We start from the raw sequence: 27,816 nt of genomic DNA on the forward strand, positions 1-27,816 counted from the left end.
CCAAAAAAAAAAACCATTGATACAGATTTATTTATTTATTTATTTGATACAGGTTTATTTTTAAATGTGACTTTTGGGGTGTTTAAAAATCACTCATAAGGACTTCCTTGGTGCTTCAGCAGTTAAGACTCTGTGCCCCCAATGCAGGGGGCCTGGGTTCGATTCCTGGTCAGGGAACTAGATCCAGCATGCTGCAGCTAAAAGATCCCACAGGCTGCAATGAAGATCCCAGGTGCTGCAACGAAGACCCAGTGCAGCCAAATAAATAAATATTTAAAAAAATATCACTCATAGGGGTGGCCGTAAGGCAGCATAAGATCATGATTCACTGAAGAAAAGTTGAATTATATTCCATATGTAGTTTATATGTATTTAGTTGGATATGAATTCCTTGGAAACTAAGCATATACGTAAAGGTACCTATAAACACACTCAGCTAAGGAGAATATTTACTTGATTGAAAGAGCTTATTCCCAAAATCTTTCAGATAAACCATAGTTTCTCCGTATTTTCCCTTCCTGGCCGACATAAATGGAACATGAAATTGCAGAGCTACACATACATGTAACATTTTAAGAATGTTACAAAACAAATATTAGAAACATAGAGTTTCTGTTACTGACAGCACAGACTTGAAAAGTCGAACAACTAATTTTAGCATAACCCAGAGGTTAATGGGATTTCTGGGATTTGATCTTTGATATACTAACCTAAAGATGCATGAGAGACAAAAATGAGTTAGTTGGTAAGAACTGCAATGTAAACTTCATCTAAAATAAGGCTTTCCTAGAAATTCTTTCAAAAGAAACCAGCTGCTATGGACACTAGAAGATGGCATGTGGTATCTCAATTATGAATGAATCATGTACCAAAGTATCCATGCTCCCATACACTTCAATTATAATATGGCCACTGAGCTCCCTTGTAGAAGACATTGTGTTTTGTGTAATAAAAGGTGCCAGGAAATCCAGAGAACACAGGGACATGTTGAACTGCCCCATGAGTGTTCAATCAGCAAAACCCAGGAAACTATGGGCCAAACAGCCCAGGTCCTTCAACTGATAAATTGTAAGAAAAAGAAAGGGATAAAGATGGAAACCTGTAGATTAAAGTACTTGAAAGACATCAAATTTAAAAAGTGAAGGTAGGAATAAACTATACTCTCTAGGGAGGCACATTTAGGTGCTAAAACTATAGAGAAATGTGAGGACGTGACTATCTAAAAGTTAGGATAGTAGCTACTTTGGGGCCAGGGAGGCACTTATGTTGAGATGAGGCATGTAGAGGGCTTCTGGAGCGCTCTGGCAAGATCCACTATCTTGACCTACAAGGGCGGCTGCTTTAAAATAATTCAGAAGCTATATATTTGTTATATGGTTATCTGCATTTCATTTTATAATAAAAATGTAAAAACAAAACAAAAACTTACTACTAAGTTTGGTATTACATAGGTCACAACTCTTATCCCACATTGTTCCCAGAGTATGGCATAGAGAAATGTTGGCCTGTGATCTCTATGATTCAAGTGCAAACTCTCGTTTTTCTTTAAACCCCACAAGGGGCCTGACCTAGAGCCTAGGACTGTGTCTTGAACTGGGCAAATGCTCATCAAATTCCCATTTAATTCCCTCCACTCAAGGGAGAGTCTCAGAGAGCAAGCAGTACTACAAAACCAGATCCCCAGGCATCTAGGGAGGGGAGTAGTAACCTTTGTAGAACACTTCCTATGTAGCAGGCACTTTTATGTATGTTGCCTCATTTAATCTTCACAACAGGACAAGTCAAGAAGTATCTCCACCTCACAGATGAGAAAACAAGTCTCAGAAATTTCCTCTAAGTCACTCCAAAAGTATGGGGTGGAATAGTGAAAAAGCACTGGCAGCAAGGTGTAGCTGACTCCTAAGTTCATATGCATTCCTATACTCTACTATGCAATGACTACCCTCCAGCAGAGGTCCTTAAATCCAGCTTTCCCACAACCATATTTCAGATAGTTTTGGCTTATCATTCTCTAAGTTAAAAGAGACACTTATTAGAGATCTGCCTGCTTCTATTATCCTATTTATATTTTTATTTTTTTCCTGGAAAGAAGACTCTGGTTATAGAGTCATAGGGCTTGGGTTGTGATCAAAATTCCCTTTCTTCAGATAAGGACACAAAGGCTCCCAGAGGTTTAGCAAGCTGCCCAACATCACTTAGCTAATTGGAGTGAAGCTAAAAACTCATTCCTCAGGCCTCATTTAACTACAATGCATCTTCCTCAGAACCTTTCTCCCCAGTTGCACAGTGAACTTCTATTGTTTAAGCTGCCCAGCACCTGAAGTCTCTTCTTTCTTGGGGGCAGGGGTGGGGAGGTGAATTGCAAGATGGAGTGGCAGGGCCCCACCACCAACTATGGAAGCTAGAAAGAGGGTGCTTTTCCCATCCCAATCTCCTCCTCTGTGGAAGTTAAACAAATAGTGTAACCAATCATAGGCTCAGTACAATTGGAACACTGAGGGGGGACCTAGAGGCACAAGGTCAACTGGTTTAAATGCCACACCAGAACTGAGAGGCTGGAGATGCTGGTACCAATGGCAGCAATGACTTAACCAGACCATTCCTAGGACAAGATTTCAGCTGTGCCCTTGTTCTCCCTGATTCCTGCCTAGGCCTGGGTCTCCTGCCTTCCCATCCAACTGTGAGGAAACTGATCCTCTCCTGACCAATTCCTTTTTGGCTTAAGTTAACCAGAGTAACTTTAGGTTGTTTCAACCAAGTTTCCTAACTAATAATGGATTTTAAAAGTTTCAACATCCTGGGCTTCCCTGGTGGCGCAGTGGTTGGGAGTCTGCCTGCCGATGCAGGGGACGTGGGTTCGTGCCCCAGTCTGGGAGGATCCCACGTGCCGCGGAGCGGTTGGGCCCGTGAGCCATGGCCACTGAGCCTGCGCGTCCGGAGCCTGTGCTCTGCAGCGGGAGAGGCCACAACAGTGAGAGGCCCGCGTACCGCAAAAAAAAAAAAAAAAAAAAAAAGTTCAACATCCTGATGTGTATCTATATTAGCTGAAACTATACTGTCTGATATCATTGTAGCAAAAGTGTAAAATCTTGAATATATTAATTAATATTAGAAAAATAAAACATAATGCTAATAAACTATTACTCAATCTTCTGATACAATTATATATTTTAGAAAGCTTTTCAATTTATGCAGCGATTTAAGGGGTCTTAAATGCCAACAAGCACGTAACTAGGGCATTATGAACTCAGAATGATCCTCGGCTTTTCCTCTCCAAGGATTAGTGAGATTCCATTTAACTTCCAAGCAAACCTATGTGTGATATCACGGGATCTGATGTCTTTCCATCAGATAAAACCCACGTTATATGATCTGAAGGTTAGCCCCAACTCCCACTCCATCCTTTCCTGCCACAGAAAATTCGGAGCTGATGGGGTCCATTTCTGACACACTTTACGCCCCTCCCCTTCCCCTGCATTACTGAGCCACAGTTTACAAACCCTCTCATTGTGTTTTTCTTCTAGATTGAACTGTCAAAGCTGGAATACTTCCTATGGAGGTGCTTTGCTTAAAATATTCAGATCTTGATGAGGACAGAAGATTCAAATAGAATGAAATGTGAATGTTTTGATATGCTAATTGCGGCAGGGAAAAAAGTCCACCTGCTTAAAACCTTACCAAATCTATGAATATTTTTTAAAAATCAAAAGAATTGAAAAAGAAAAAATGAAACCAAACTCTTGAGAATAACCCAGCAAGCCCTTTTTAGTCCCCACTATAAAATAAACTCATTATTCACGACTGAATTTTGAAGAACAGGGCTCCAGAAAGCACCTGCCCAACAGCTTCCAACAAGCCCCCCTCAGCCCAGGGCCAGCCCCACCAAGTCTCCACCAGAACAAGAAGAGCCTGGTGAGCATTTACAGTGCTACAGTTGTTCAATGCAAAGAACTGTTTTCATTTGTTTGTTTGTTTGTTTGGGGTTTTTGTTGAGATTATATCCTTTTTGTGGTGTTTTGTAATTACAGTGACAGTAGATGGTATTCATCTCAAGTCCTTACGTTTGCCAGTTGGCAGTGCCTCCCTTACCCACTCTGGCCAACCTCAATTTATAGAAATCTTACCGGCTCATAGAATCCAAAAACTTGGGGAAGTACCAGGTTTTGAGACTCTTTATTAAAGTGCTATGAAATCCCTTTTCAAATAAAATCTGAGGGAACCCAATATCTAAGAGTTGAAAGCTGAACTATTCTAGGAGATGCCCTGCTCTCTCCTCTAACCCCTCTACATCAACTCCCAAGGCTTGGGCACAACTTGGAAACCATGAATTATTCAACTCCCTTCACTTAATTAATGAAAAAATGGCTCACTCGACCAAGTCAACAGCAGACCCCAAATAATGAATTCACCAGATCTGATTTTTCTGGGGCCATCATGCTCAGTTTTCAGGCATCTTTCTGTAAACTAAAAAAAGAGACAACTTCTTCCATATGCAAAACCTAGAAATGAACAACGTGAATGGGCTCCTCATTCAATTTTTACAAATAATTATTGTATTTAATACTCAGCTGAAGTCAAATTGTAAAGTTTCCCTGTGGTTATTATTTAGCATATATAGAAGTACTATGGTTAGGATTGGGGGGACCTATTATAATCATTTCACTAGGATAAGTCTGAAAAGATGGCCACTGTTGCTCTATAGGTATAGCGCGTGAATGAAGATGCCTTCAGAAGTTGAAACAACACTGTAGAGGAATGAGTCTCAGTGTGAGCCTGTGTTTAAGAGCATGTACCACCAGGAGATGGGCTGAAGCAAACATCCAACTGAAAAGGCTTTAGTAATACAAAATAGAATCAGGAATAAGAAAGAGGAAGATGAAAACTACAAAGCTAGGGATAAAAAGAGGATTAGATATAACATGGCTAATCTGACTGTTTCTTCAAAGAAGCAGAAATAATGCCAGGAATAAATCCATACTTCCCAAGAGAAGACAGGATGTGAGCTAAAGCAGGAAGAACAAGGTGCAACAGGACTGTAAATAAGAATTCTAGAAGACGTGGTTTTAAAAACATGACACATTTTAAAGACCTTGGTAAAAAAAAAAAAAAAAGTTTAGGCAAACTGAGAAATATAGACCTTTTAAAACAAGTGGATTTATTAGCTACTAAGGGGCAAGTCGAGAAACTGGAACCTTGAGAGCTGGTTACAGATTTGAGACAGGATTTAATGAGATTTAATTAAAATGGACAATTTTTAAAAAGCTTAACACTTAGCCTTCTTCTGAATCAGTATGATTTGATTAGCAATTTTTTTTTTTTTTTTGCGGTATGCGGTCCTCTCACTGTTGTGGCCTCTCCTGTTGTGGAGCACAGGCTCCGGACCTGCAGGCTCAGCGGCCATGGCTCACGGGCGCAGCCACTCCGCGGCACGTGGGATCTTCCCGGACCGGGGCACGAACCCGTGTCCCCTGCATCGGCAGGTGGACTCTCAACCACTGCGCCACCAGGGAAGCCCAGCAATTATTTTTGAACGATAATTTGTCTGTATTTTTTCTAAAACAACTTATTGTTGCCAAGATTTCTTTATTCTTTTTGTTTCTGGAATCATTTCAGTGCAATTACTCCAAAGACACAGTATATATTTGAGTTGTAATAAAGGAAAGTCAATTCTGGAGGCAATAAGATGTTTAAAAAATCTAGATGTCCCCTCTGGAATATTCTAGAGAAATAAACTCTCTCACGTCCTAGTCTCCCTCTTCTGCTTTGGCTCTGGCATGAAGTTGTGCATGAAGATTATAAACACATTAAAAAGCTCTGGCATGATGTTTACCTTGTTTACCTCTCTCTCTCTGATGGTTCTACTTTAATCTCTCTTCTGCAAAATAATATGCATTTCTAGCAAAATCCATTTGTTGTGGCATCTCAATGTAAAACATTTATTTACAAATTCAGTTGTGCTATCCAAGGGTCTCAATTCCAGTGAAGGTGCTATTAACCCAGAAGGGAAATAATCAGTTCTAAGCAACGCACCCTGCAAATGATGTATGACTTGCCAACAATGTACGGGTCATGAGACTGCAGAGGCAAAAGGAAAAGAGGCACCAAGCAGCCCATGCTTACATCAAGGGTGTACCTCAGAGCCATGTGAAAAGGAGGAACAAACCAAGTGCTATTAAATAGCTTCTGAATAGCTGGAAAGAAGGAAGTGCTTTCTGGGTATGACCAGCATGGATGTCCCGGTGTGCATGCTCTGTGGGAAAGGATGTGGTGAAGGAAACCAGGAAGCTACAGTGGCAGCCATGTATCAAGTCATATATCAACTTACTCATGTATCAACTCAGGCCACACACCAGCCTTTTTGTTTTTTCCCTCTGTCTCAGGTAACCCACTTTTTCAGCAGCAAAATGATTTAAATTCCACTAACTTCTAAGAGATGGTGACTATAGGTTCTGAAATGTCACCACCAAAACCTAAGAGTGCAGATGACAGAGGACAAACTCTCTCAGTGACAGAGCCACCTGTCTGATGAGACCGCTTCTGGTTCCCAGAGGCCACCCACATCACCTCACTGCCCCTGTCTCCACAGTACAAGAGAGAGGCTGTAACTGTACCCCTTAGGGGGAGGGAGAAATTAAATCACTATCCTGCAAACAGAACATGGTACTCAGCCCAATCTGTGGCACTAGGCTACCCTTGCCTGAAAAGGTGCTTTTGTTCCGAGAAAGGGAGTTTTGGGAGCAACACTAAGAGCTTTTATTGGTCTAATTAAGAAAAACAAAATGGGGACAGCAGTTCCAGGGGACATTCTGCTCAAATGCCTTCAATCTGGAAGCTTGCTTATAAACTTAAAACTTGCAAGAACATAAGACCATCCCTTTCCAAGACACTCAGGTCTAAAGAACATGTGTAAATAAATGCTGACATAACCCTGCTATCAGGCTGTTTTGTTTTATGATTATCAAAATAACAATAATCATTATGGAAAATTTGGAAAAGACAGAAAAGGATGGGGAAAAAAATTACAGTTACCCAAAATCAACTTAAGCATCCAGGGAGATCACTATTAATATTTGTTCTATATTTTCCATCCTATTTATATCCCATCTTCCAGTGATACTGAGATGCATATTTTCCCCACAAATTCTGAAATTGAGACATGTCTTACAATCAATGGTGCCTTTGATTGAGCATTTTTCATTCTCAGTGGAGCATAAAATTTAAAACCAATCGTGTGTTAGAACTGATAAAACATAGTATGAGTGTGTGTACTTGTGCATATGCTTTTACACAGTTAAAATTATGCTGCTAATATACTGTTTTTAAATGACTAGAGTTTGCATTTTACCAGAGTTCACAACTTACTACAGCTCTAGAAAGGATTAAATCTCTTTTTTAAGCAATTCTGACACTCAGAATCAGCCACCCTGGAATAGTAAGCAAAATAAATAGAGAAATGGAAAGATACTGTGGAAAATTGTCGCTTTCTATAAGAAAACACATTTTGATAAACAAAACAGAACCATATAATATGGATATGTATGTATCTGCTAATGTCTGTTCGCTTCCTTAATAGCAGTGGAAGCCACTGGATCAGTCTCACTGTTCTCCAGGCAGCTGGGTTTAGAATGCCCTGGGGTAAGGAAAGGGCCCTGGATTAGAGAATAATGACATAAAACATGACACTGCTCCAGCTCTGAGGTCAACAAGCCAACTCCATCAAGAACAAACTAGAAAACCTCTAATCACTGTACTTTCCGTTATCTGGCCATTTGTGCCCTCTCCCTGTACCTATAACATTTCCTAACTTGCATTAGTTGGCTTCCTGCAACACTCACCCTCCGACTGTCTGCCCTCTGCATGTGGTTGTCGGAAATACTTGGTTGCTTGGGAACTAGTGCTCAAGAGCAGGAGGACAAAACACAGGCCTAGGGCTTGGGAGACTCAGGTTGGGTCCTGGCTTTCCTAGCCTTGGGGGTCTGAGTTATAAAATGAGGAATGGGATCAGGCGGTAATTTTCAGGGACATCTCAAGCTGGCCATCAGCCTTCCTGAGGAGCAGGAGGAGGGCAGGATGTGGCCTACTTAAAATAAAGCAACACCTTATCCCGTCGTTTTTAGACACCATATTGACTTTGTAATTTCCGGCAGCAGTAAAGGCAGGCACGAGAGTTGTTTGTTTTTTTTTTTTTGCAGTACGTGGGCCTCTCTCTGTTGTGGCCTCTCCCGTTGCGGAGCACAGGCTCCAGACGCACAGGCTCAGCGGCCATGGCTCACGGGCCCAGCCACTCCGCGGCATGTGGGATCTTCCCAGACCGGGCCACGAACCCGTGTCCCCTGCATCGGCAGGCGGACTCTCAACCACTGCGCCACCAGGGAAGCCCCATGAGGGGTTTTTTTTTTTGTCGGCTTTTATGTTTTTCAGATCAGGACAGTGATTAGAAAGCACAGGAGACTGAGCCTAATGTCGGGGAGCCTGCACAATGTTCTCTCGGGTTTCTTCTAGTGTTAAAATTCAGATGACTCCCTAAGTTAAAGGAGTTCGTTGGTGACACTCACTAGCGCTCCTGAGCACAACCAGGGACTGCCCCCAACAAGGTGCTAATCAATCTTTTTCCTCCCACGGAGTCCAGGCTAACACCTTGAGAAAGAAGGTGGCCTTTACGCTCCTAAAGGACCTGGCTGGGAGCTCAGAAAGGCTATTAAGGGTTTAAGAGCAAGACATAATGTTTACTTTGTTCATTTTTTTTCCTAATCAAATTTATAATTTATTTCATTGTCAATACACAATAAGAAATATATTATTAATGTATTTCTCCCATTTTCCCCTTGCAATCATTCCATCTTGAAACAAACAAAAAAAAAGGAAACCTTCCGGCTTGCAGAGTATGTGTGCCAAGCTGGAGACTGTGTGTCTCCTTCCTTCAGAAGTTCTCGTTCATTCTCACACACTCTGGAGTGGGTGTGCAGGCAGGGCTGTCTTCAGTTCCCTGATGGGAGGGACAGGGTGTGGGCAAGAACTCTGGGGTGAGGAAATAAGGCGGCCCTAGAGACCTGACCTAATAGAGGCCACATACAGATGTGATTAGGCATTGATGGGGGACATTCCCAAGACAGGCAAGAAGGCACTGCATTTAGGGGACAGGAAATCTCATTGCCTGTTCTGTCATGAAATACCATGGTTTCCAAATCCAGTGCTGGAACCCAGCCCTGCACCAACTCTAGTGAGCTCTTCCAGGCAGAAGTTATCCCTGAGGCCTGCTCAGAGTCAGCCGGTGGCCTTCTCCCAGCAGGCTCACCGTCAGCCCCAGCTGACATTAAAGAGCCTGTCCCCTTGGCTGGGGCTGCGGGCCGGAAGGGAGGCTGGCGTACAAGTCTCCTGATACACCCCAGGCAGCCTCTCGCTCACCTGCAAAGTGCCGGGGACTGTCAGCCTCAAATCACCTACTTTCCTTTCGCCTCTGTCCCCCTCCCACCCGCGCCCCCAGAAGGACTTCACTGCGCCCCTTGGCACCAGACAATGATCACCCTGAGGAGGACTTAGAGGACAGGACGGAAGGTGAAGAGTAGAGTTCGGCTCACGGTTTAGGACAGAAAAGATCCTGGAGAGGCAGGTTACACAGAGAACAGAAGGAAGTATTATGTAAGAAGGAACAGAATTTAACAATTAATTAGTTCTGTGAGACAGGGAGTCAAAACCAGATCCTGGGGATGGGAGCAGAGTCTGCTGCTTCCAAAAGAAGAGACAGCCAGGGCCTGGGGGAGAACTCGGGCAGGAAGCTGGTTCCGAGAATGCGTCTGAGCACTGGTCTGAGTCCCGGGGTCCAGAGCTGTATGGGCTCTGCCCCCGCTACCACGCAGGAGCTGATAAACTGCTTTTTACAAGGAGGGAGGAATAAGGCCACGCTCAGCCCTGACTGGCCACAGAGGGGCACGGTGGGGGTGAATGCAGTAACAGCGTTAAAGCCACTGGGCTTAACCCTAACCCTCACAGTAGATACACCTCAGCATTAGCGCTGTTAAATCTGGCCCTGGTCTGGATCCTCACGGCTTTTTATCCCAACCGCCCTGCAGAGAAGCTGACAGTTCATTAAATGTTTCTCACTTGCTCCTCCTGGTTCTCAGAAACTTTGCTTCCTCGGCCAACATCTAATCTGTGCACACGCCCACCGTGCGAAGGGCCAGGCTGAACACACAGCAGGCGACACTGGGGCCAAGGGTCTTTTTGGGGGGACAAGGTGGGGTCAAGTCGCCAAACCTCACTGATTAATCCCTTTGCAAAGTTTTCTGAGAGCACAGGAGGACTTGCATGCTGTTACGAGGAGGTGCTTCCTGGCACTCTCTCTGTTCTGGGGCTGGGAGAGGACCTGAGGGTAGAAGCAGAAAGCCAGGCGACAGCCCACTTTCCAGCAGACAGCCAAATGCTTTCAAAGGGACCACAAGGCCTCGGGATTAGAACAAGGGTGCCCAAGGGTCCCCATTTCAGAGTGCAGGGGACTCTTAAGCAGCCAGGGGCACCCAGGGGACTAGACCCTTGTACCGCTGCTCCTCCGGGGCTGTCCTTCTGCTCCAGCCTCCTCCTCCACCTCCCCAAGGAGCTCCTGTCATAAGCCTCATTCCCTTCCCTCACCTCCTTGGCTCTCCAACTCCAGAGTTTCACTCTTTGCATTGTCCAACAAGACCAGTGCGTTCTGGTAAAGGCGTCTCTACTTTACCCACAAGTGCAAGATGAAACCAAGATGAGAGGCGCAGAGGGGGCAGGGAAATGGGCGGCTTATTACCTCCCATCCTCCCTGATTTCATAAGGGCTCACTGTTGCCCATCTGCTTCTTGCCAGCAGAAATTCTACTTGGAAATACTTGTGAAGCGTGAAGTTTCCTGCATGTCTGGGAGGCAACAAAATACTCCCTTACAGATATTCTGCACTTCCCATCTTTCATCACCATCTTGTGATACCTCCTCAGACCACTGGATAGAGCTGGGGCTTTTCCTCGCCTCCCCTGCACTCTCCTGCAATGTGATGTTGATCCCAACGGCTGTGACCTCTCATGTCTGCGAATGTCTCCTGCACTAGCCTCCAAGCTCCCAAAGAGCAGGGACCTCAGCTTTTCTCACCTGTATTCTTAGCACCTAGTCAAGAATACAGCTGGGGAGAGAAAGAATGAATTCAGGCTATCTGAGAAGTGGCACATACTGCCAGTGAAGAGCTCAAGCACCTGGATTTGAATCTCAGTGCTGTTACTTATGACCAGTGTGAGCCTTAGTTTCCTCATCAGTAAAACAGGGATAACAGGTGTATCTACCCTCCAAAGAATAATGTGAAGGTTCAATAAGATGGTGTAAGTGAAAGCCTGAGAACTGATCAGATCAGGGGCAAGCAGATAGGAAGTGCGAGGTGATCACTGACTTGGTTCACATTCTAGCAGTTGCCGGGTAACTCCTGAAAACTTAGAAAACATAAGCACCAATTTGGTGTGGGCATTGACTAAGCACCATCAGGGCATGATTATGTCCATCTTAACGCCAAAGAGGAGTCCATGTATAGTGTCCCAGCAGCTGAGGGCCTGCGAGAAGTCAGCCTCTGGGGGCTAAAGGAAGCCGCACAGAAACCAAAACCACAAATCTATCAGAAAAGTTCAAACGGGAAGCTGTCTATTTGTCTCGCTTTCCAATTGTCACCCTGTTGTCAGGAACTGAAGTGTTCGTTCCATCCTGCTTTGAATCCCTCTTGCTTTCTGTATGTAAGTCTCCAATCCGTCCTCCTCCCCTTCCTCTCACCTCGTGGTGCTGCCCACAAGCATCCTCCCACACATCTCTGCCAAGACTAATTCATTTTCTTCAGATACTCCTACTGCCAGTTTTCTTTTTCACAGAACGAGTGGCTGAAATCACTTTTAACGTTTCATAAAGCAAACAATCCTAGGAAGACTTGGTGGGGGGGGGGGGTAAAGGGAGGAAAATCAAATACGTCACAGAACAGCCTTAATAAAGGATTTTTATATTTCAGGGTTCCCTGTAATTTTTACATCAGGCATCGTCTTTATAATTTGGAAGTTAAGTGAATGAAAGGAGGTCTCCTTCACAGCCATGCTTCCAAGCAGACCACCAGCTGTACATCACAGAGGCAGCCCTCAGAGCTGCAAAACTAGATGTAAATACAGAGCTCTAAAGATAACTGTGGCAGGCACAGCTCACCGGCCATCCCAGCACCCATTCCCCATCCCTTCCCCCAACCATCTTGACTATAGAAGCTAAAAAGCCTGAGCCTGCTTTCCTAGTTTTCCTTGAAGCTGGGTGTAGTCACATGACACAACCGGGGCTAACAGAACATCAGTGGAAATTGGCTTTGGGTTTGTGGGAAAGTTCTTGCATTCTAGTCACTCACACTGCCTCTTTTGCTTCTTTCTGTCTTGAATGGAAGTGTGATGTCTGATCTGCAGCAGCCATCTTGCAACCATGAGTAATAGGTAGGAAGGAAAGGTCATGAGAATCACAGAAATGCCAACTCAGAGTCCTCTCCCAATTTGGTCCCAGCAACTGGGACTTCTTGTGTGGGAAGTAACCTCCCATCTGTTAAGCTACTGCTTGAGTTTTTATTTACTTGCAGCTAAAAGCATTGTTGACTCAATATCTCATCCTTATCTAAATAGGACCTCATCACTAACTCAACACTATTACTGTTATACCAGGTTTTAAAATAGATGTCCTATCTCATTTGATCTTCTTTGAAGTTTTGGACCCATTTATCCAAGCATCATTTATTTCTACATCTCTACTCAAATGACTCATGGCCACTGCAAACTCAAAAGGGTCAGGACTATGTCTCTTCCAGGACTCCCTATCCCAGTGAGTAGCTTAATCATTCACTTTGTGTCTAAGTCAGGGTCTTTCTTGATGACATCATCTCCTACACACTCTCATTCATTATCACCAAGTTCTACAGATTTCACCATCTGAATATTTTTCTAACCTACCCATCTCTTTCCACTACCATCTAAGTCTAAGTTATGCATGCCTGGACCACTGCAATAACCTCCTAACTAGTCTCTCTGCACCCACACTTGCCCTTTCCACAGTGAATTTATAAAAGCACAAATCTGACCATGTCATTCCCTTCTTTGGAATCCTTTAATGGCTTCTCAGGGACCCCATGATAAAGTACATATTTCTTAAGACCTAAAAGGTGTTGCCTGATCTGGCCCCTAACCACCTATTCAGGTTCTCCAGCCCTATCTTGAGTTTCTCCTCTTGGCTCTCTTAGTTTCAGGTATACTGTCATTATTTCAGCTTCTCAAACTTGTCATATCCGTTTCTGTTTTAGGGCTACCACTTGTTATGTTCTCTATGTGGGGGGATGGGGGTTCCCCTATAGCTTTATGGCCTACTTAACCCATACTCATCCCTCTGCCGCTCAAACAATAAATTTTCCATTTTAGAAGTTGCACTTTTCTGTTCTAGATTTCCAGTTTTTTAAAAAAAAAAAGTTTCCATTTCTCTTCAGAGATTCCCCTGTCCACTCATCTTTTCCTTTAAGTTCCATTATCTCAGGATCTATTTCTATTGGGCTGACTCCATTTTCCTCCCCTTTATTATGAGTCACAGTTTCCTGATTCTTTGCAAGTCTAGTAATTTTTTTTTATTATATGTTAGACATTGCAGATGAAACCAACCCTGCAGAAAGTCTGGATTATGTTGTTTCCTTTTAAAGGTGTTGAGTTTTGTTCTGAAAGTTCCTTTTGAAACTGTCAGGCTTACTTTTTTTTTTAATTAAGGTGAGTCTATTTTAATTTTGTCCTTGGTCCTAGGGTGTCATCCACACTTGTAATATATAGCCTTTCTGAGGTCTCAACTGCGTACTTTTGGCTGGGCCATAACTCCAAGGTTTCAGAGCACTGTGCAGCCCCCTGGTATCTCTGTTCTCCTCTCAATCTCATAGTAATCATTTTCTATTAGGCCTTATGAAGTCTTGCTTTGTGCATGTGCAGCCCTCAGCCAAGGACCTGCAGTGAACATGGATTGCTGCCCACCCCTACCTCCCATGCCACCCCCTCTTCTCCTGATTTTCAGGGCAAACCAAGTGTTGACCTCCAAACTCAGCTTTTTCAATAATTCTTCACTGGAGTTCAGCAAGAACCATGCAAGTCACCATGGTAACTAACCATTTCTGCTGAAGAGCTGAAAATTCACAGCTGACAGTTTAAAGAATAATGCCACTCAGTTAGATTATTACATTTCCAATTAGAGGCAGAGGACAATTAGGTGGCCTTTCCACCAGTGCCTATTACAGAGTCATCTGACAGGTCCGCGAGGTGACCTGGCATGCCTCCCAGTAATGCAGTCGACCCCAACTGTCAGCAAGTAGGGGCTCTCACTGCCTGGGACGTTATAGAAAGCAATGTCCTCGGCTTCCTTATTATTATTCAGCCTCTCAATACTACTAGTGTGCTTAAAAGGAGTAAGGCATTATGTTAACAAGTTCTAATTAGTAGTTTTCCAAATCCATATGCTACATTCTGAATAAATTAAAAAGGGAAAACAGTCTCATTTTTAAGACATGTCTTTTGAATGAGAGAACTAGAGGTCATATAACCATATGGCATTGGTATGGTGAGCTGGTGTACTACAGTTCTAATTCAGCAAAGTTTTATAGTGATCAGAGGTTATTTATAACTTGTGCTTTCTTTGCATATAAGAAGTGCAGTATTGGATCTGACCCAAAGTCCATTTCAGTCCAGTACCCTCTCTGTGATGGAGCAACCCATGGGCTACTATGGAAAGGTACAACTATCCTTTGTATGGTGACTACCCCAGGGTAAGAACTACCATGACATACCATCAGTAGCCCTTCATGATGCCTTTACCTTTTCAGATCCTGCTTACTTCCTGTCTTATGCTAATACAGAGATTATCAAATTGCCATGGGAAATGCCCCTGATTTGCTCTAAGCACTTTTCTCTGGAGTTTCAGGGAGTGATCACTCAATTCCATATCCTGAAACATGGTAGGCTCAAAGAATACCTTGCACAGAATGGTTCTGGCATACCCAGAACAAGTTATTTTGCCAAGGCTATTGGTGATTTAGTAAGCAAGCTCCCACTTTCAATGGTTGGGTTTGCCTTGAATTCCTGAAAACATAAAAAGCCAGAGGCACCTTAAAGACCACTTGGTCGCACCCTCTCCTTTTATTGATGAGGAAATTGAAGTGCAGGGACTTGCATCAGTTTACACTATTAATCAGAAACACAACAAGAGTTAAAGTCCAAAGCTTTGGTTCCTGGCTTAGTTCACTTTCACCCTGGCCTTCCCTCATGGAGACTGGCCATCTCTTCACTCCTTTTAGATGGTCTTCTCTGGACCCTCTGAAATGTCATTCTGTCTTTCCGGAGGTCTTACTAGAACTGCACAGGTGAAGATACTTTCTTCCTTTCTAGCTTTATTGTTGATATAATTGCAGATGAAGATGAATGTTTTTTGGCCTCTATGGCAGTACAATGATATGTTGAAAGGTCAGCAAACAATGGCCTACAATGACCCCCAGGTGCTATTCTTGATTTCCAACTGAAAGACCCAAATCCATCAACCTCTACGTGAGTGACCCTGAGGTTCATGTGCTTCCTGTCTGCACACCCATGGCTCTAACAGCTCTAACTAGAGTTCACCCCCAACAGTGAGGCTCTCCAATACCGAGAAGACCTTGGTGTTGCCTATCAACATGTACGCATTACTGGGGAGCCTCCAGGCTGACACTCACCTTTGCATAAGCAGTTGTCTTAATAAACCACTGTCTGAGGTACTTCTGTTCCACCTTCGCTCCAGAACGCCACGAACAGCCATGTTCATCCACCTGCTCATTGGCAAGCACTGTTTGATCCACTGGGTCCCAGTTAACCAAGGCCTGTTATAATTCATGAAACAAAATGATGCAATCTGGTAAGTATACTGAATAGGATCATATTGAGGTTCCTTACATGTGAGAGGGTCCGCAAAGGCAGTATCTCTGCTCTGAGACTTGAGGGCACCTCCTTGGAGCATCATGTGGCAAGGAAGCCACTAGCAAGCTGTAAAAAAAGAATGTGAACTGCCTCTGTGCTTTCATTTTATTAGAATAGGTTTGGGAAGGGAGGCTCTAAGCATGTGTCTAACTCAAGTTTGGAATCTGCCTGTATGAAAGGATGGACTTGCAGATTGGAAATTTTAGTAAACAGAGGAAAAGAAGAAAAACTGGTACTTAGAACTTAGCAAAATTGGGTTATTTTAGGGGAAAAAATGTATTTATTTTAATGTAAATAGCTAACACTTACCGAGAGATTACCATGTGCCAGATGCTGTGCTAAGTGCTTTCCTAAGGTTGGCTCTTCTAATCCTCAGGACAACATTTTGAGGTAAGAATATTATTATCCCCATATTGCAGAGGAGGAACATAAGGAACAGAGAGATTAAATAACTTGCCTAAGGTCACACAGTCAGTAAGTGGCAGAGATAGCAAGGTAGGAACTCAGGTCTCTAGGAACTGTAAACATTTTTGCAATTTTTTAAAACTTCTGTTTAAATTAAGGTATAACATACATAGAGTAATGTGGATAAATCTTAAGTGTACAGCTCAATCAGTTTCTACCATCACTCATACCAAGACATAGAACATTCCCAGCAACCCAGAAAATTCTGTCGTGCCTTCTCCCAATCAATATCTGCCCCCCCGCAAAAGGTAACAATATTCTGAGATCTATCTCTATAGATTTCTTTGGCTGATAAAACCTGTAGTCTTAACCATGATGAAGTTTCTCTCCATAGAGTTCTAATTCGTTTCTATTTTCATTTAAAATACCTCTGCCATCTACATTCACTCCTTTATGACATTTAGGTACAACTGAGTACAAAGAAGGCAATGAGTACAGAGACATGTTTAGGCAGTAAAATACACATTGTTTTTAAAAATTTTAATAAGCAATTTTAATAAGAGATTGTGCTGAATGTTGTCAATTTGCCCGTCCAAATCCTCTTTCTACCCTGTTCTGTACCCCAGGAAGCTGTCCCCTGTGCCTGCATTAACCAGGACCCTTGCCCTCTGGCTGGGTTCAACCAATGAGAGGCACCCTGGCTTCTTCCCAGTTGGGCCACGGCCCCCGTTGGGCAGGCCTCTCCTGCTGCTCCAGCTACTGCTCTCCCAGTTCCAGTAATGGCTCCCGATGTCGCCCCTGCTGCCTGGGGTGGGCAAAAGCTTCCTTCTGTTCCCAGTGCCAGGTGCTCGACCATCCCTTGTGGGTTTCCCTGAACTCTGCACAGAAACAGTCTTTTTTCTTTTTTGTTTTTGACGTGGACCATTTTATTTTAAAGTCTTTATTGAATTTGTTACAATATTGCTTCTGTTTTATGTTCTGGTTTTTTGGCCGCGAGCCATGTGGGATCTTAGCTCCCCGACCAGGGATCGAACCTGCACCCCCTGCTTTGGAAGGCGAAGTCTTAACCACTAGACCTCCAGGGAAGTCCCAGAGACAGTATTTTCATTACATTTTCTTCAGTGACTGCTTTCGGGTAGGCCCTCTTTTTCCTGCTGGGACCCTGACTGATTCAGAGACATATCTAAAAATTACATAAAAAGTAGGAGTGGAGGAGGGGCTAACCCATCTATGGGTTGTGATTTTACAACTAAAAAGTAGTACATCCACTGAAAAACTTAAGCCTGTGAAGCCTAGAGTTGGAGTGGGAAAGACATGCATTGAATGATTTTCTCCCCTGATTCTAGGGCCCCCCAAATCCTTGAATCCATAAATATAGACAAAATATAGGACAAATTACCTTAGACCTAAAAACTTGAGGTGGATAAACCAAGGGTGACTTACTTATCTATTATCATTGCCCATATTAGGGGTTAGGGGGAAGGACACCACTTAAAATAAAAGATAAAAAGAAAGAGCCAAGTATTGTTTGGTAACAAGGACAGCTCCTTCAAAGCCCGCCCCCCCCAAAAAACCCCATGTACAACTAAAATGGTATAAAGTACGAAAGGGGGGGAAAAAAGCCCTATATGCCTTCACCTCTGTCTCCTGCCCCCTGCAGGTGACATGGAGAAGCAAACACTCAGCACTGCAGATTGCAAAAACAAATAGGACTTTATTTTCCTATCAACATTCCCACATGGCCTGGCATCTCTCAGACTCCAGGTCACAAAATGCAATAAAACCCTGGTAATGAACGAAAGACAAATAAAAGCAAAACACAAAAGCAATTTTTCCCGCAATGAAAGTCTTGGGGGTGGAGAAGAGGAAAAACACAAAAGGAAATAAAGTCTTGAATCAAAGATGCATCCTTGTGAGAACCCACTCTCTTTTCTTCCCAGGACTGTGATCCACCTCAAGCACAGAGTTTCAGGGTTCGGACTCAGCCTTTCTGCTGGCGGTAAAACCATGGGTGGTCAAAATGTAGGGCCTGTGGGGTCCAGGGTGCACAGCACCTGTGGCCTCTTGAAGCCCTGGAGTTGCTTCCCAAATACCTTTCTCCGGGTCTCCTCTCTTATGTAATGGTCTCTATCCTACAGCTTCCCCTCAAGCCACAGTCTGTCTTCTCTCATCTGGCATTCTTGGGTTTTCACATTTTGAACACTTACTTTGATAGATGCCCTGATTTTTAAGCAAGCACAGTCTTGCTACATAGAATATAGTTTCTGGACAACTTCACTGACTGTAGTCACTGCACTGGTTGATGCTGGTCTCTATCACCTCCTGAAGCCAACTCCATGCTCCTTAGAGTGAACTAGTCGTCTTAGTAAAATACAGCCTATCTCTGTACTTTGAAATCAACTTTAAATCAATACTGAAATCATTAAAACACTTGCAAAAACACTGGACTCTAGTCGATTTTGCCCACTGCTTCCCTCACACAAGTTATCTGGCAACATCACAGAATGAGCCATCCCAAATAAGAGAACTTCCCCGGTTGATCAAGGGTTAAACACTAAGATTAACATTTTTTGTCTGTTTGTTTGAGTGATTTGTGGGAAGCTTTCAGAAAGCATTTAATAAATGCACATCACAATTCTAAACAACACGATTCTAAACAAGAATCAGCCATGTTCACAGGGTCAGTTTTGTACAGTGACTGTGGGTGCTGCATCATTTTTGCCTCCTCCCCCTCCCCTTCTTGGCTGTTAGGCTCCTGGAGGTGTGGGTGACTACGGGGTCCATCGGGGATTCTCAAGGCAATTTCATCCTGATTTTGAGTTTATCAGCTCTCCTCTCCGCAACACAGCAGCTGTGGTGCCTGTTGCCCAGCAGGCTTCCTATTCCAAACCTCATCCTTTCTCATCTCATCCTCCTCTTCCCCTGGATCCTCCTTCCCCTTGCGTCCCTGGCCCTCACCCATTTCACAGGGTGCCAGTCCCAACTAGAGCACATCCTCCATTAGTATGTTTTTGTCTCCTGGCCAAGGCATCACTCTTCAGGCCTTTGGCTGCTCTCCATCATTTCCCTTGCTTCTTTCTCCTCAAGCTCTTCTTTTATATGACTGAAGATGTTTTTTGAGTATCCTGTCATGTAGCTTCACATTCCAGAAGGCTGGTAAAATATATGTTTTAGGGTATTGATTTCCTCAGGGTCTATTAGCTTTTTTCTCGACAAAAGCTTATTTAATTAAGGAACACCATATAGATCTTATTAAAGGATCTAATTCTCAAAATTGATTTTGCTCCATTCCATCTAGAATGGGCCTGAATTTGGACTCAGTCCAGAATGGGGGGTGGAAGGTTCCCAAGGCCTGTTTATTTGTTACCTGCCACCACCTTCCAAAGCCACCAGGGGGCAGACTGAGAAAGGCTGCCTGTCTGTCCACCATGTTTCTTTAAGTAGCTTAGGTAGGTGAATTAGCACTATAAGCACCTGCCACTGAAATCATAAAGACAACCAAAGACAAACTCATAAATTAGGTGGCACTCCACAGGTCTCTAGGATGTCCAAGTAGAACACAGCATCATTTTCTCTACTAGCTACATCCACAGAATAATTTATTTTTAAACCAAAGAGGTGAAATTAATGTTCTCCCAAGAAGAGGTCTCTATATTCATATTTTTGGCTGAAAATATTTTGTTCTGTGAGAGCAAGAAGAGATTCCCTTTTGCATGGAAAATAAACATTCTGATGGACAGTGCTTGTTAAGAACAAGATTTAAAGACTCTGGTTCTGTTTTGTAATGCTCTGCTAAAATACTTTCCCTAAATGTCCATTTATACAGCTTGTAGCAGAACTGAATTTAAGAATTAAGGCTATCTTCTTTTAAAAAAAAGTAAGTTATGACAATGCCATTAGAGGAAAAGTATTAATATGTGAGTTATTTTTTGCCAAATATGCTTTACAAAGTATGCTATATGCAGTCTTTCTAAAGTAAATTAACTTTCTAATGTTAATTTCAAGTTTATATTTTGAAATAAACCCCAGGAATAGAATGTTAACTGATATCGATATGTTTTTATTTTTATTTATTAATTTAAAAAATTTTGTTAATTAATTAATTAATTTTTGGCTGTGTTGGGTCTTAGTTGCCGCACGTGGGATCTTTCATTGGAGCGCGCAGGCTCTTCGTTGTGGTGCACAAGCTCTCTAGTTGTGCAACGCAGGGCTTAATTGCCCCATGGCGTGTGGGATCTTAGTTCCCAGACCAGGGCTCAAACCTGCGTCCCCTGCATTGGAAGGTAGATTCTTAACCACTGGGCCACCAGGGAAGTCCCAATATGTTTTACGTTCTAAAGCCAATTTGAAAATGGCTATCCAATAAAAGGAGATCTACCTGGAAAAAATACTTTGGATTAGAGCTAACTCTGGTCTTCAAACAATGTACCAATTGTGCACGTTTGCATTCTATTTATGATTTTTTTCTTAAGATCATGTCATTTAATAGTGACTTTTAAACATTAATACACCAAAAACACTTAAGTCAATGTTAGCAAGTTTTAGTTAGCAATAAGAACATTATCTTTCTAAATGAAAATCCATGAAATAATCTACATTGTTTTTCTGTGATACCTTCCCATGGACAGCCTGCCTTAGAATTAGCCAGGAAGCTTCAGGATTTTTTTTTTTTTTTTTGGCTGCATTGGGTCTTCGTTGCTGCATGCGGGCTTTCTCTAGTTGTGGTGAGCGGGGGCTACTCTTCATTGCAGTGTGCGGGCTTCTCACTGTGGTGGCTTCTCTTGTTGTGGACCGTGGGCTCTAGGCACGCAGGCTTCAGTAGTTGTGGCACACGGGCTCAGTAGTTGTGGCTCACGGGCTCTAGAGGGCAGGCTCAGCAGTTGTGGCTCACGGGTGGATTCTTAACCACTGCACCACCAGGGAAGTCCCTTCAGGATTTTTTTTAACTTTCTGAAGGGGTCTCTTCAGATCCCTTCAAGATTTTTTTTAACTTTCTATTTTTCCAATTTAAATATCATAATGGGGCTTCCCTGGTTGCGCAGTGGTTGAGAATCTGCCTGCTAATGCAGGGGACATGGGTTCGAGCCCTGGTCTGGGAAGATCCCACATGCTGCGGAGCAACTAGGCCCGTGAGCCACAACTGCTGAGCCTGCGCGTCTGGAGCCTGTGCTCCGCAACGAGAGAGGCCATGATAGCGAGAGGCCCACGCATCACGATGAAGAGTGGCCCCCGCTTGCCATAACTAGAGAAAGCCCTCGCACAGAAACGAAGACCCCACACAGCAAAGATAAATAAGTTAATTAATAAACTCCTACCCCCAACACCTTCTTTAATAAATAAATAAATAAATAAATATCATAATGACTCCAGGTACCTGCAGGCACGCACAGACAGGCACTTATTAAGCACATACTCTGTGCCAGGCACCATCCCAGGCTCTCCACAAGCATTCATCTGTTTTACCCTTGCAACACCCTATGAAGTGGGGAGAAGAGGGTGGTAGGCAGAACAATTGCACCCCAAAGATGTCCACACCCTATGTCATCCAGAATCCAGATGCCCATGTCACTTGCAACCAGTGAATATGTTACCTACATGGCAAAAGGGTCTTTGAAGATATGATTAATGAAGGATTTCGAGATGGGGAGATTAACCTGGATTAACCAGATGGGCCCAAAGTAATGACAAAAGCTCTTATAAGAGAAAGAGGAAGGCAGAAGATTCAGAGTCTGAGAAGGAGAGGTAATGATGGAAGCACAGGTCAGAGAGATTTCAAGTTGCTACGCTCTGGCTTTGAAGTTGGAGAGCAGTTCAAAGTCAATGACAGAAGCAGCCTCCAGAAGCTGGACAAGGCAGGGAAAGAGATTCTCCTCTAGCGCCTTCAGAGTGAAGCAGCTCTGCCAACATCTTGATTTTTATCCCAGTGAGACCTATTTCATGGACATGTAAGACAATGAATCTGTGCTGTTTTAAGTGACCCAGTTGGTGGTAATTTGTTACAGCAGCAGCAACAGGAAAGGAATACAGTCTGTTCCCATGAGAGAAGTAGTCAGAGGGAAAACTGGACCAAATTCCCCAGGGCTATGCAGATTGTGAGGCTGGGGGGCGGATTGTCACACTGACATGGAAACAACTGGGGAGAAGAGAGACATCTGGAGCCAGGAGCATGGTCATCTTTGTGCAATGGGGGGCCCCAGAAACCCCTTCCATCATCAGAAAAGTTACTCAGCTCCGAAGATGCTGTCTGTGATTGGCTTTGGATCCAACCCAATAGTGATGAGATTAAGCTTCCTACTTGGGTTTGATGTGCTTAGAACTGAAGCAGCATGAACAAACCCGGGGTGTGGAGACAGAGAAGCAAGTGTCCTATGAAGAAATGTTATAATAAACATTCAATATATTCAAAAAGTCAGCTTAACTATACAATAAATAGATACAAAAAAATCAAGTGTCTTGTAAAGGGATATTACACAACCAAGGGCTCCATGCAAGAAATGTTTACACTATTACATTAACATGTCACATCATTTCACACCCCATGCATATAAATAGTAACTATGCAACTGAGGATAGGTAACACTGGCTAATCTAATTGATGCTGTGTACGACTGCTTACACTCTTTAAAGAACTGTTCACTCTTTCCTGTGTTTTACCTGCAGGACGCCCTTTGCTTTGCTGTGGCTTTTTCATGTCTTATAACTTCAATTTTTGTTTGTCCTTCCTGCTATCACTTGGAATACACAATGTAGCTCATGATCTCTTACTCCCTCTGCCTGGACCCACGGGTGATTCCAGTGTAGAAACCCCTTTTGGGTATAATTATAATCCACCTGAGCAAGGGAGGCTCTTCTGGGAAGGTGTCTGCCAGGCTGCTAGATCAGCACCGAACCTGTTGATCAGAGTGGAAATCTGATGATTTTCCCACCAATTCTCTTCCAACCCTTTTGCTTTTGGATATTGAATAATGCTGCTAAGAAAAATTATCCAAAACTTAGAAACAGGCAAAAGGGATTGCTCCTTCAGTGTAGGCTGGGATTGGCTAGCAGACCCACATCCCCCAGGGATTATCTGATTTTCTAGGGATGTGTACCTTTGTTTGACTCCCTATTCACTATTGTTTAAGTTATTTTACAGCACTGCTAGGTGAAAAGAAGAGGTTAACTTGCAGAAAACTCAGAGCTACGCAAACCAAACGCTTTATGTCTGAGAGCGATGCAAATGGCTCCCATGCAAAGACAATGCCAATGATTTCTGTCTCACAGAAAAGATTGTCCCCAGAATTAGGTTTATGCCTTGTAGGACGGACATTAAGCAGTTTTGATTCTATTAGTAAATTCATTTCAGCACGCCTGTGACCCTATAAACCACCCTTCCTTGAAATCTCATTTGAACCAGTCTTAACATACAAATGGTTCTCTCACTAATTAATGAGTTGAATAAAATCCTTGACACATGTTCATTTTATATTTGTATGGGAGTCATATTTTTAACTTCTGAAAATAAAGCTTTAACAACACAAAAGGTCTGTTGCAGTCAGCACTTTGAACAGGTACTCGTCTCTCACCACTCCTCACCTAACGGGGCTCTGAGCATAGGAACAGCTATGGTGTGTTAAGAAATTAAATTGACCCAGGAGGCTCTACAGTGGTTAAACATCAGTATGACTCAGTTCCACAAAGTTCTCACTCTCAATTTATCCCAGATGTTAATGGGGACGGAATAGTCTCTTTAAAAAAACAAACATAACAACATAATATTTTAAACAAGCAATATTTTAATATCCTTAATTTAAAGATGAGAGTGGGTTAGGGATTGTATATGCTGTACAGTGGTTCTCACAGTGTGGTCCATAAACCTCTGGGGTCCCTGAGACCCCTGCAAGGGGTCTGCAGGTCAAAACTATTTTCATTATAATAATAATGCATGGGTACAACGTTCATTCAAAGTGTAAAATAGGCCAACACATTTTAATATAACAGAGTACAAAAAGTTCATTGATATTTAGATTCAACACTGCAACTGACCTTTAAGAACCCACCACTTGTTGAGTTTTGGTGTAGTATCAAAGGAGAATACTCATAATTATCTGCAATGGTTATTAAAATACTTCTCCACTTTTAGCAGGTTCTGTTAATTAGTTCTTCTGGTATTTACTATTATAACTTTAAGTAATAAAATTGTACTACCTCAAGTATGATATACTATCTTTATTTTTTTATTATAATTATTATTTTTGGCTGCATTGGGTCTTCATTGTTGAGTGTGGGCTTTTTCTACCTGTGGCAGCTTCTCTCGTTACAGAGCATGGGCTCTAGGCGCACGGGCTTCAGTAGTTGTGGCACATAGGCTCAGTAGTTGTGGCTCATGGGCTCTAGAGCACAGGCTCAGTAATTGTGGCACACAGGCTTAGTTGCTCCACTGCATGGGGGATCTTCCCGGACCAGGGATCGAACCCATGTCCCCTGCATTGGCAGGCATATTCTTTTTTTTTTTTTTTTTTTAAATAAGATTTAATTTTGTTTATTTTTTTGGCTGCATTAGGTCTTCGTTGCTGCATGCAGGCTTTCTCTAGTTGTGGTGAGCGGGGGCTACTCTCTGTTGCGGTGTGCGGGCTTCTCCTTGTGGTGGCTTCTCTTGTTGCAGAGCACAGGCTCTAGGCACATGGGCTTTAGTAGTTGCGGCACACAGGCTCAACAGTTGTGGCATGCGGGCTATAGAGTGCAGGCTCGGTAGTTGTGGCACATGGGTTTAGTTGCTCCACAGCATGTGGGATCTTCCCGGACCAGGGATCAAACCCATGTCCCCTGCATTGGCAGGCGGATTCTTAACCACTGCACCACCAGGGAAGTCCCTGATATACTATCTTTAGACAGTTCTGCTGACCCTCTACCATATAATATGAGATATTCAGCACAGTCATACAGCCTTCCTCCCACCTGACCCCTATTCTAGTTTTTGCTACCTTTGTTAGCTTTAGCTTTAATAGCTACCTTTCAACTTAAAAAAAAAATGGACATAAATCTCTAATTCTCCATCTATGACTCCTTGTTATGAAAGATGTAGGGATCATCTCACGCTTGCTTCTACTTCTCTTTCCCAATTTCACCTCCTGATTTTTTTTTTTCTCTTTTAGATGTTGGGGGTAGGAGTTTATTAATTTATTTTATTTATTTTTGCTGTGTTGGGTCTTCATTTCTGTGCGAGGGCTTTCTCTAGTTGTGGCAAGTGGGGGCCACTCTTCATTGCAGTGCGCGGCCCTCTCACTGTCGCAGCCTCTCTTGTTGCGGAGCACAGGCTCCAGACGCGCAGGCTCAATAGTTGTGGCTCACAGGCCCAGTTGCTCCGCGGCATGTGGGATCCTCCCAGACCAGGGCTCGAACCCGTGTCCCCTGCATTAGCAGGCAGATTCTCAACCACTGCGCCACCAGGGAAGCCCTCACCTCCTGATTTTTGTTAGCTATGTTATTTTTTATGTTGTCAAGGTTTAAGACATTTTGTGTTATTCTCATATTCTAAACTGAGCCTTCCATATGAGTCTCTATACTGATTGTAAAATGTTTTATATTTTAAAAATAATGATATTATAAGTACTATTCTTTGCAAGACGAAGCAATGTGATGTGACCCACAGAAAAGTAAATATAATTCTATGTCATTAAATCCCTCTGGTCAAAGGAGAACATCTAAAGTATAACGGTACAATGAGTTTTCTACTTGGTACTTCTGAATTTTCTAGACCAGTGCTATCTGGTACTTTTCTTATGTGGAAGCATATTCTGTTATGATGGGAATGTTTTATATCTTTGCTGTCCAACACTAGCTACCAGCACGTGAATGTGGCTAGTATGACTGAGGACCTGAATTTTTAATATTATTTAATCTTAATTACTTTAAATTTAAATTTCAACAACCACATGCAGCTAATGGCTATCATCATACTGGACGGTGCAGTTCTAGGCCATGTGATGATACTCTTTCTCTCAACTTCCACCATCTAAGGCTTATCTACTATTACTGACCTCCTGTTTTAAGAAGCATTCCATTTCTTGGGAGGCCACTAGGTGTGGGCACTGTGCTTGTTGTTCTTTAAATATTACCTTTCTCTTCCCAAGACCCGGCAAGGAAGATATTATCACCCATCAGCAGATGAGAAACCATGATTCCTAAAGGTTGTCACCAGCCGGCACACATCTATGAGAGGTAGCTAGGATTTGAGAAACGTGTTCCTCCTAAGCCTCCTTCTTGACTTCATTACAGACATTGTTATGTGCTGGGAATTCAAGGGTGAAAGAAGCTCAAGCCCTGTCCTGGAGGCACCAAACTAAGCCAGACAGTAGTTACTCTCTGGGCCCGCTGTGATTGATTTCATGAATGTGAGGTTGTGTACATTTTCACTGCTACTGTGCAAACAGGGTTTATTTTATTCCTTATTTAACAATGATGTCTTCTAAGAAGATGGAGAAGGTTTACAGAATCTTAAAAGCAGAGCTAACTTTAACTTACCTCTTTTTGATAGGCCAGTCCAGCTTCATAGAGTTTAATAAAGAGATACTGAGTCCATTTGTAGTAATCTGGTAAACACGTGGTTATTTCCTGCCAAAGAGGGGGAAAATCAGGTATAGGCCATTGTAAATATCCCCTCTCCCAACATATGCATCAGCTTTGCAATTCAATTTTGAAAAGCAATCACACTGCAAAAATATTTATCAACCTACAATATTTTTACCAATTTGCAAAGTAAGGGAAGAAGCAATTTATTCTGGGAAGAGAGATGTTATCGAAACCCACCCTCACCTTTCCCAGGGCATGTTTAATGATGAGAAACTCGACATAAGTCTTTTGCACAGCACCACCCACCATGTATGCAAGTAATAGCTGAATTACATTGTACAAAATTGGGTACTCCCATTCTTGTCAGCATAAACATATTTGGGGGGCCAAGAAGCTAATTCATAAACATAGTTCATTTTAGAAGCAATCACAAAATTCAAGAACAATATTTGCCTGCTTTGGTATGATCCTCACTGGAAAACAAACCTGTGCTTCTATATATAACTGGGGACTGGTAGCTCTTTTAGACTCATTATATTCCATTTATCCCATTATGTGAATCATGCTGTAGTCTACTTAGGAAGGCCCATTAAAAAGCATTATCAGGGCTTCCCTGGTGGCGCAGTCGTTGGGAGTCCGCCTGCTGATGAAGGGGACACGGGTTCGTGCCCCGGTCTGGGAAGATCCCACATGCCGCGGAGCGGCTGGGCCTGTGAGCCATGGCCGCTGAGCCTGCGCGTCCGGAGCCTATGCTGCGCAATGGGAGAGGCCACAACAGTGAGAGGCCTGTGTACCGTAAAAAAAAAAAAAAAAAATTACACAGGTCTGCAAGATGAACTGGAATAGAGAATGGGGTGGGGGTAAGGGGAATG

The 27,816-nt window shown here is 43.0% G+C and overlaps 1 protein-coding gene across 1 annotated transcript in view; it reads right to left on the bottom strand.

Annotated features, from left to right (window-relative positions):
- LARS2 (leucyl-tRNA synthetase 2, mitochondrial) overlaps positions 1–27,816 on the bottom strand; it is a 162,136-nt gene that overhangs the window by 70,095 nt on the left and 64,225 nt on the right. The window contains exons 6-7 of the mRNA XM_082848549.1: positions 26,897–26,986; positions 15,748–15,891 (exon numbers count right to left, since the gene is read on the bottom strand). Coding sequence (XP_082704675.1) covers positions 15,748–15,891; positions 26,897–26,986 — 234 coding nt within the window. The remainder of the gene's footprint in view (positions 1–15,747; positions 15,892–26,896; positions 26,987–27,816) is intronic.

Source organism: Leucopleurus acutus, assembly GCF_964270905.1.
Source record: "Leucopleurus acutus genome assembly, chromosome: 10".
Lineage (NCBI taxonomy): Eukaryota > Metazoa > Chordata > Mammalia > Artiodactyla > Delphinidae > Leucopleurus > Leucopleurus acutus.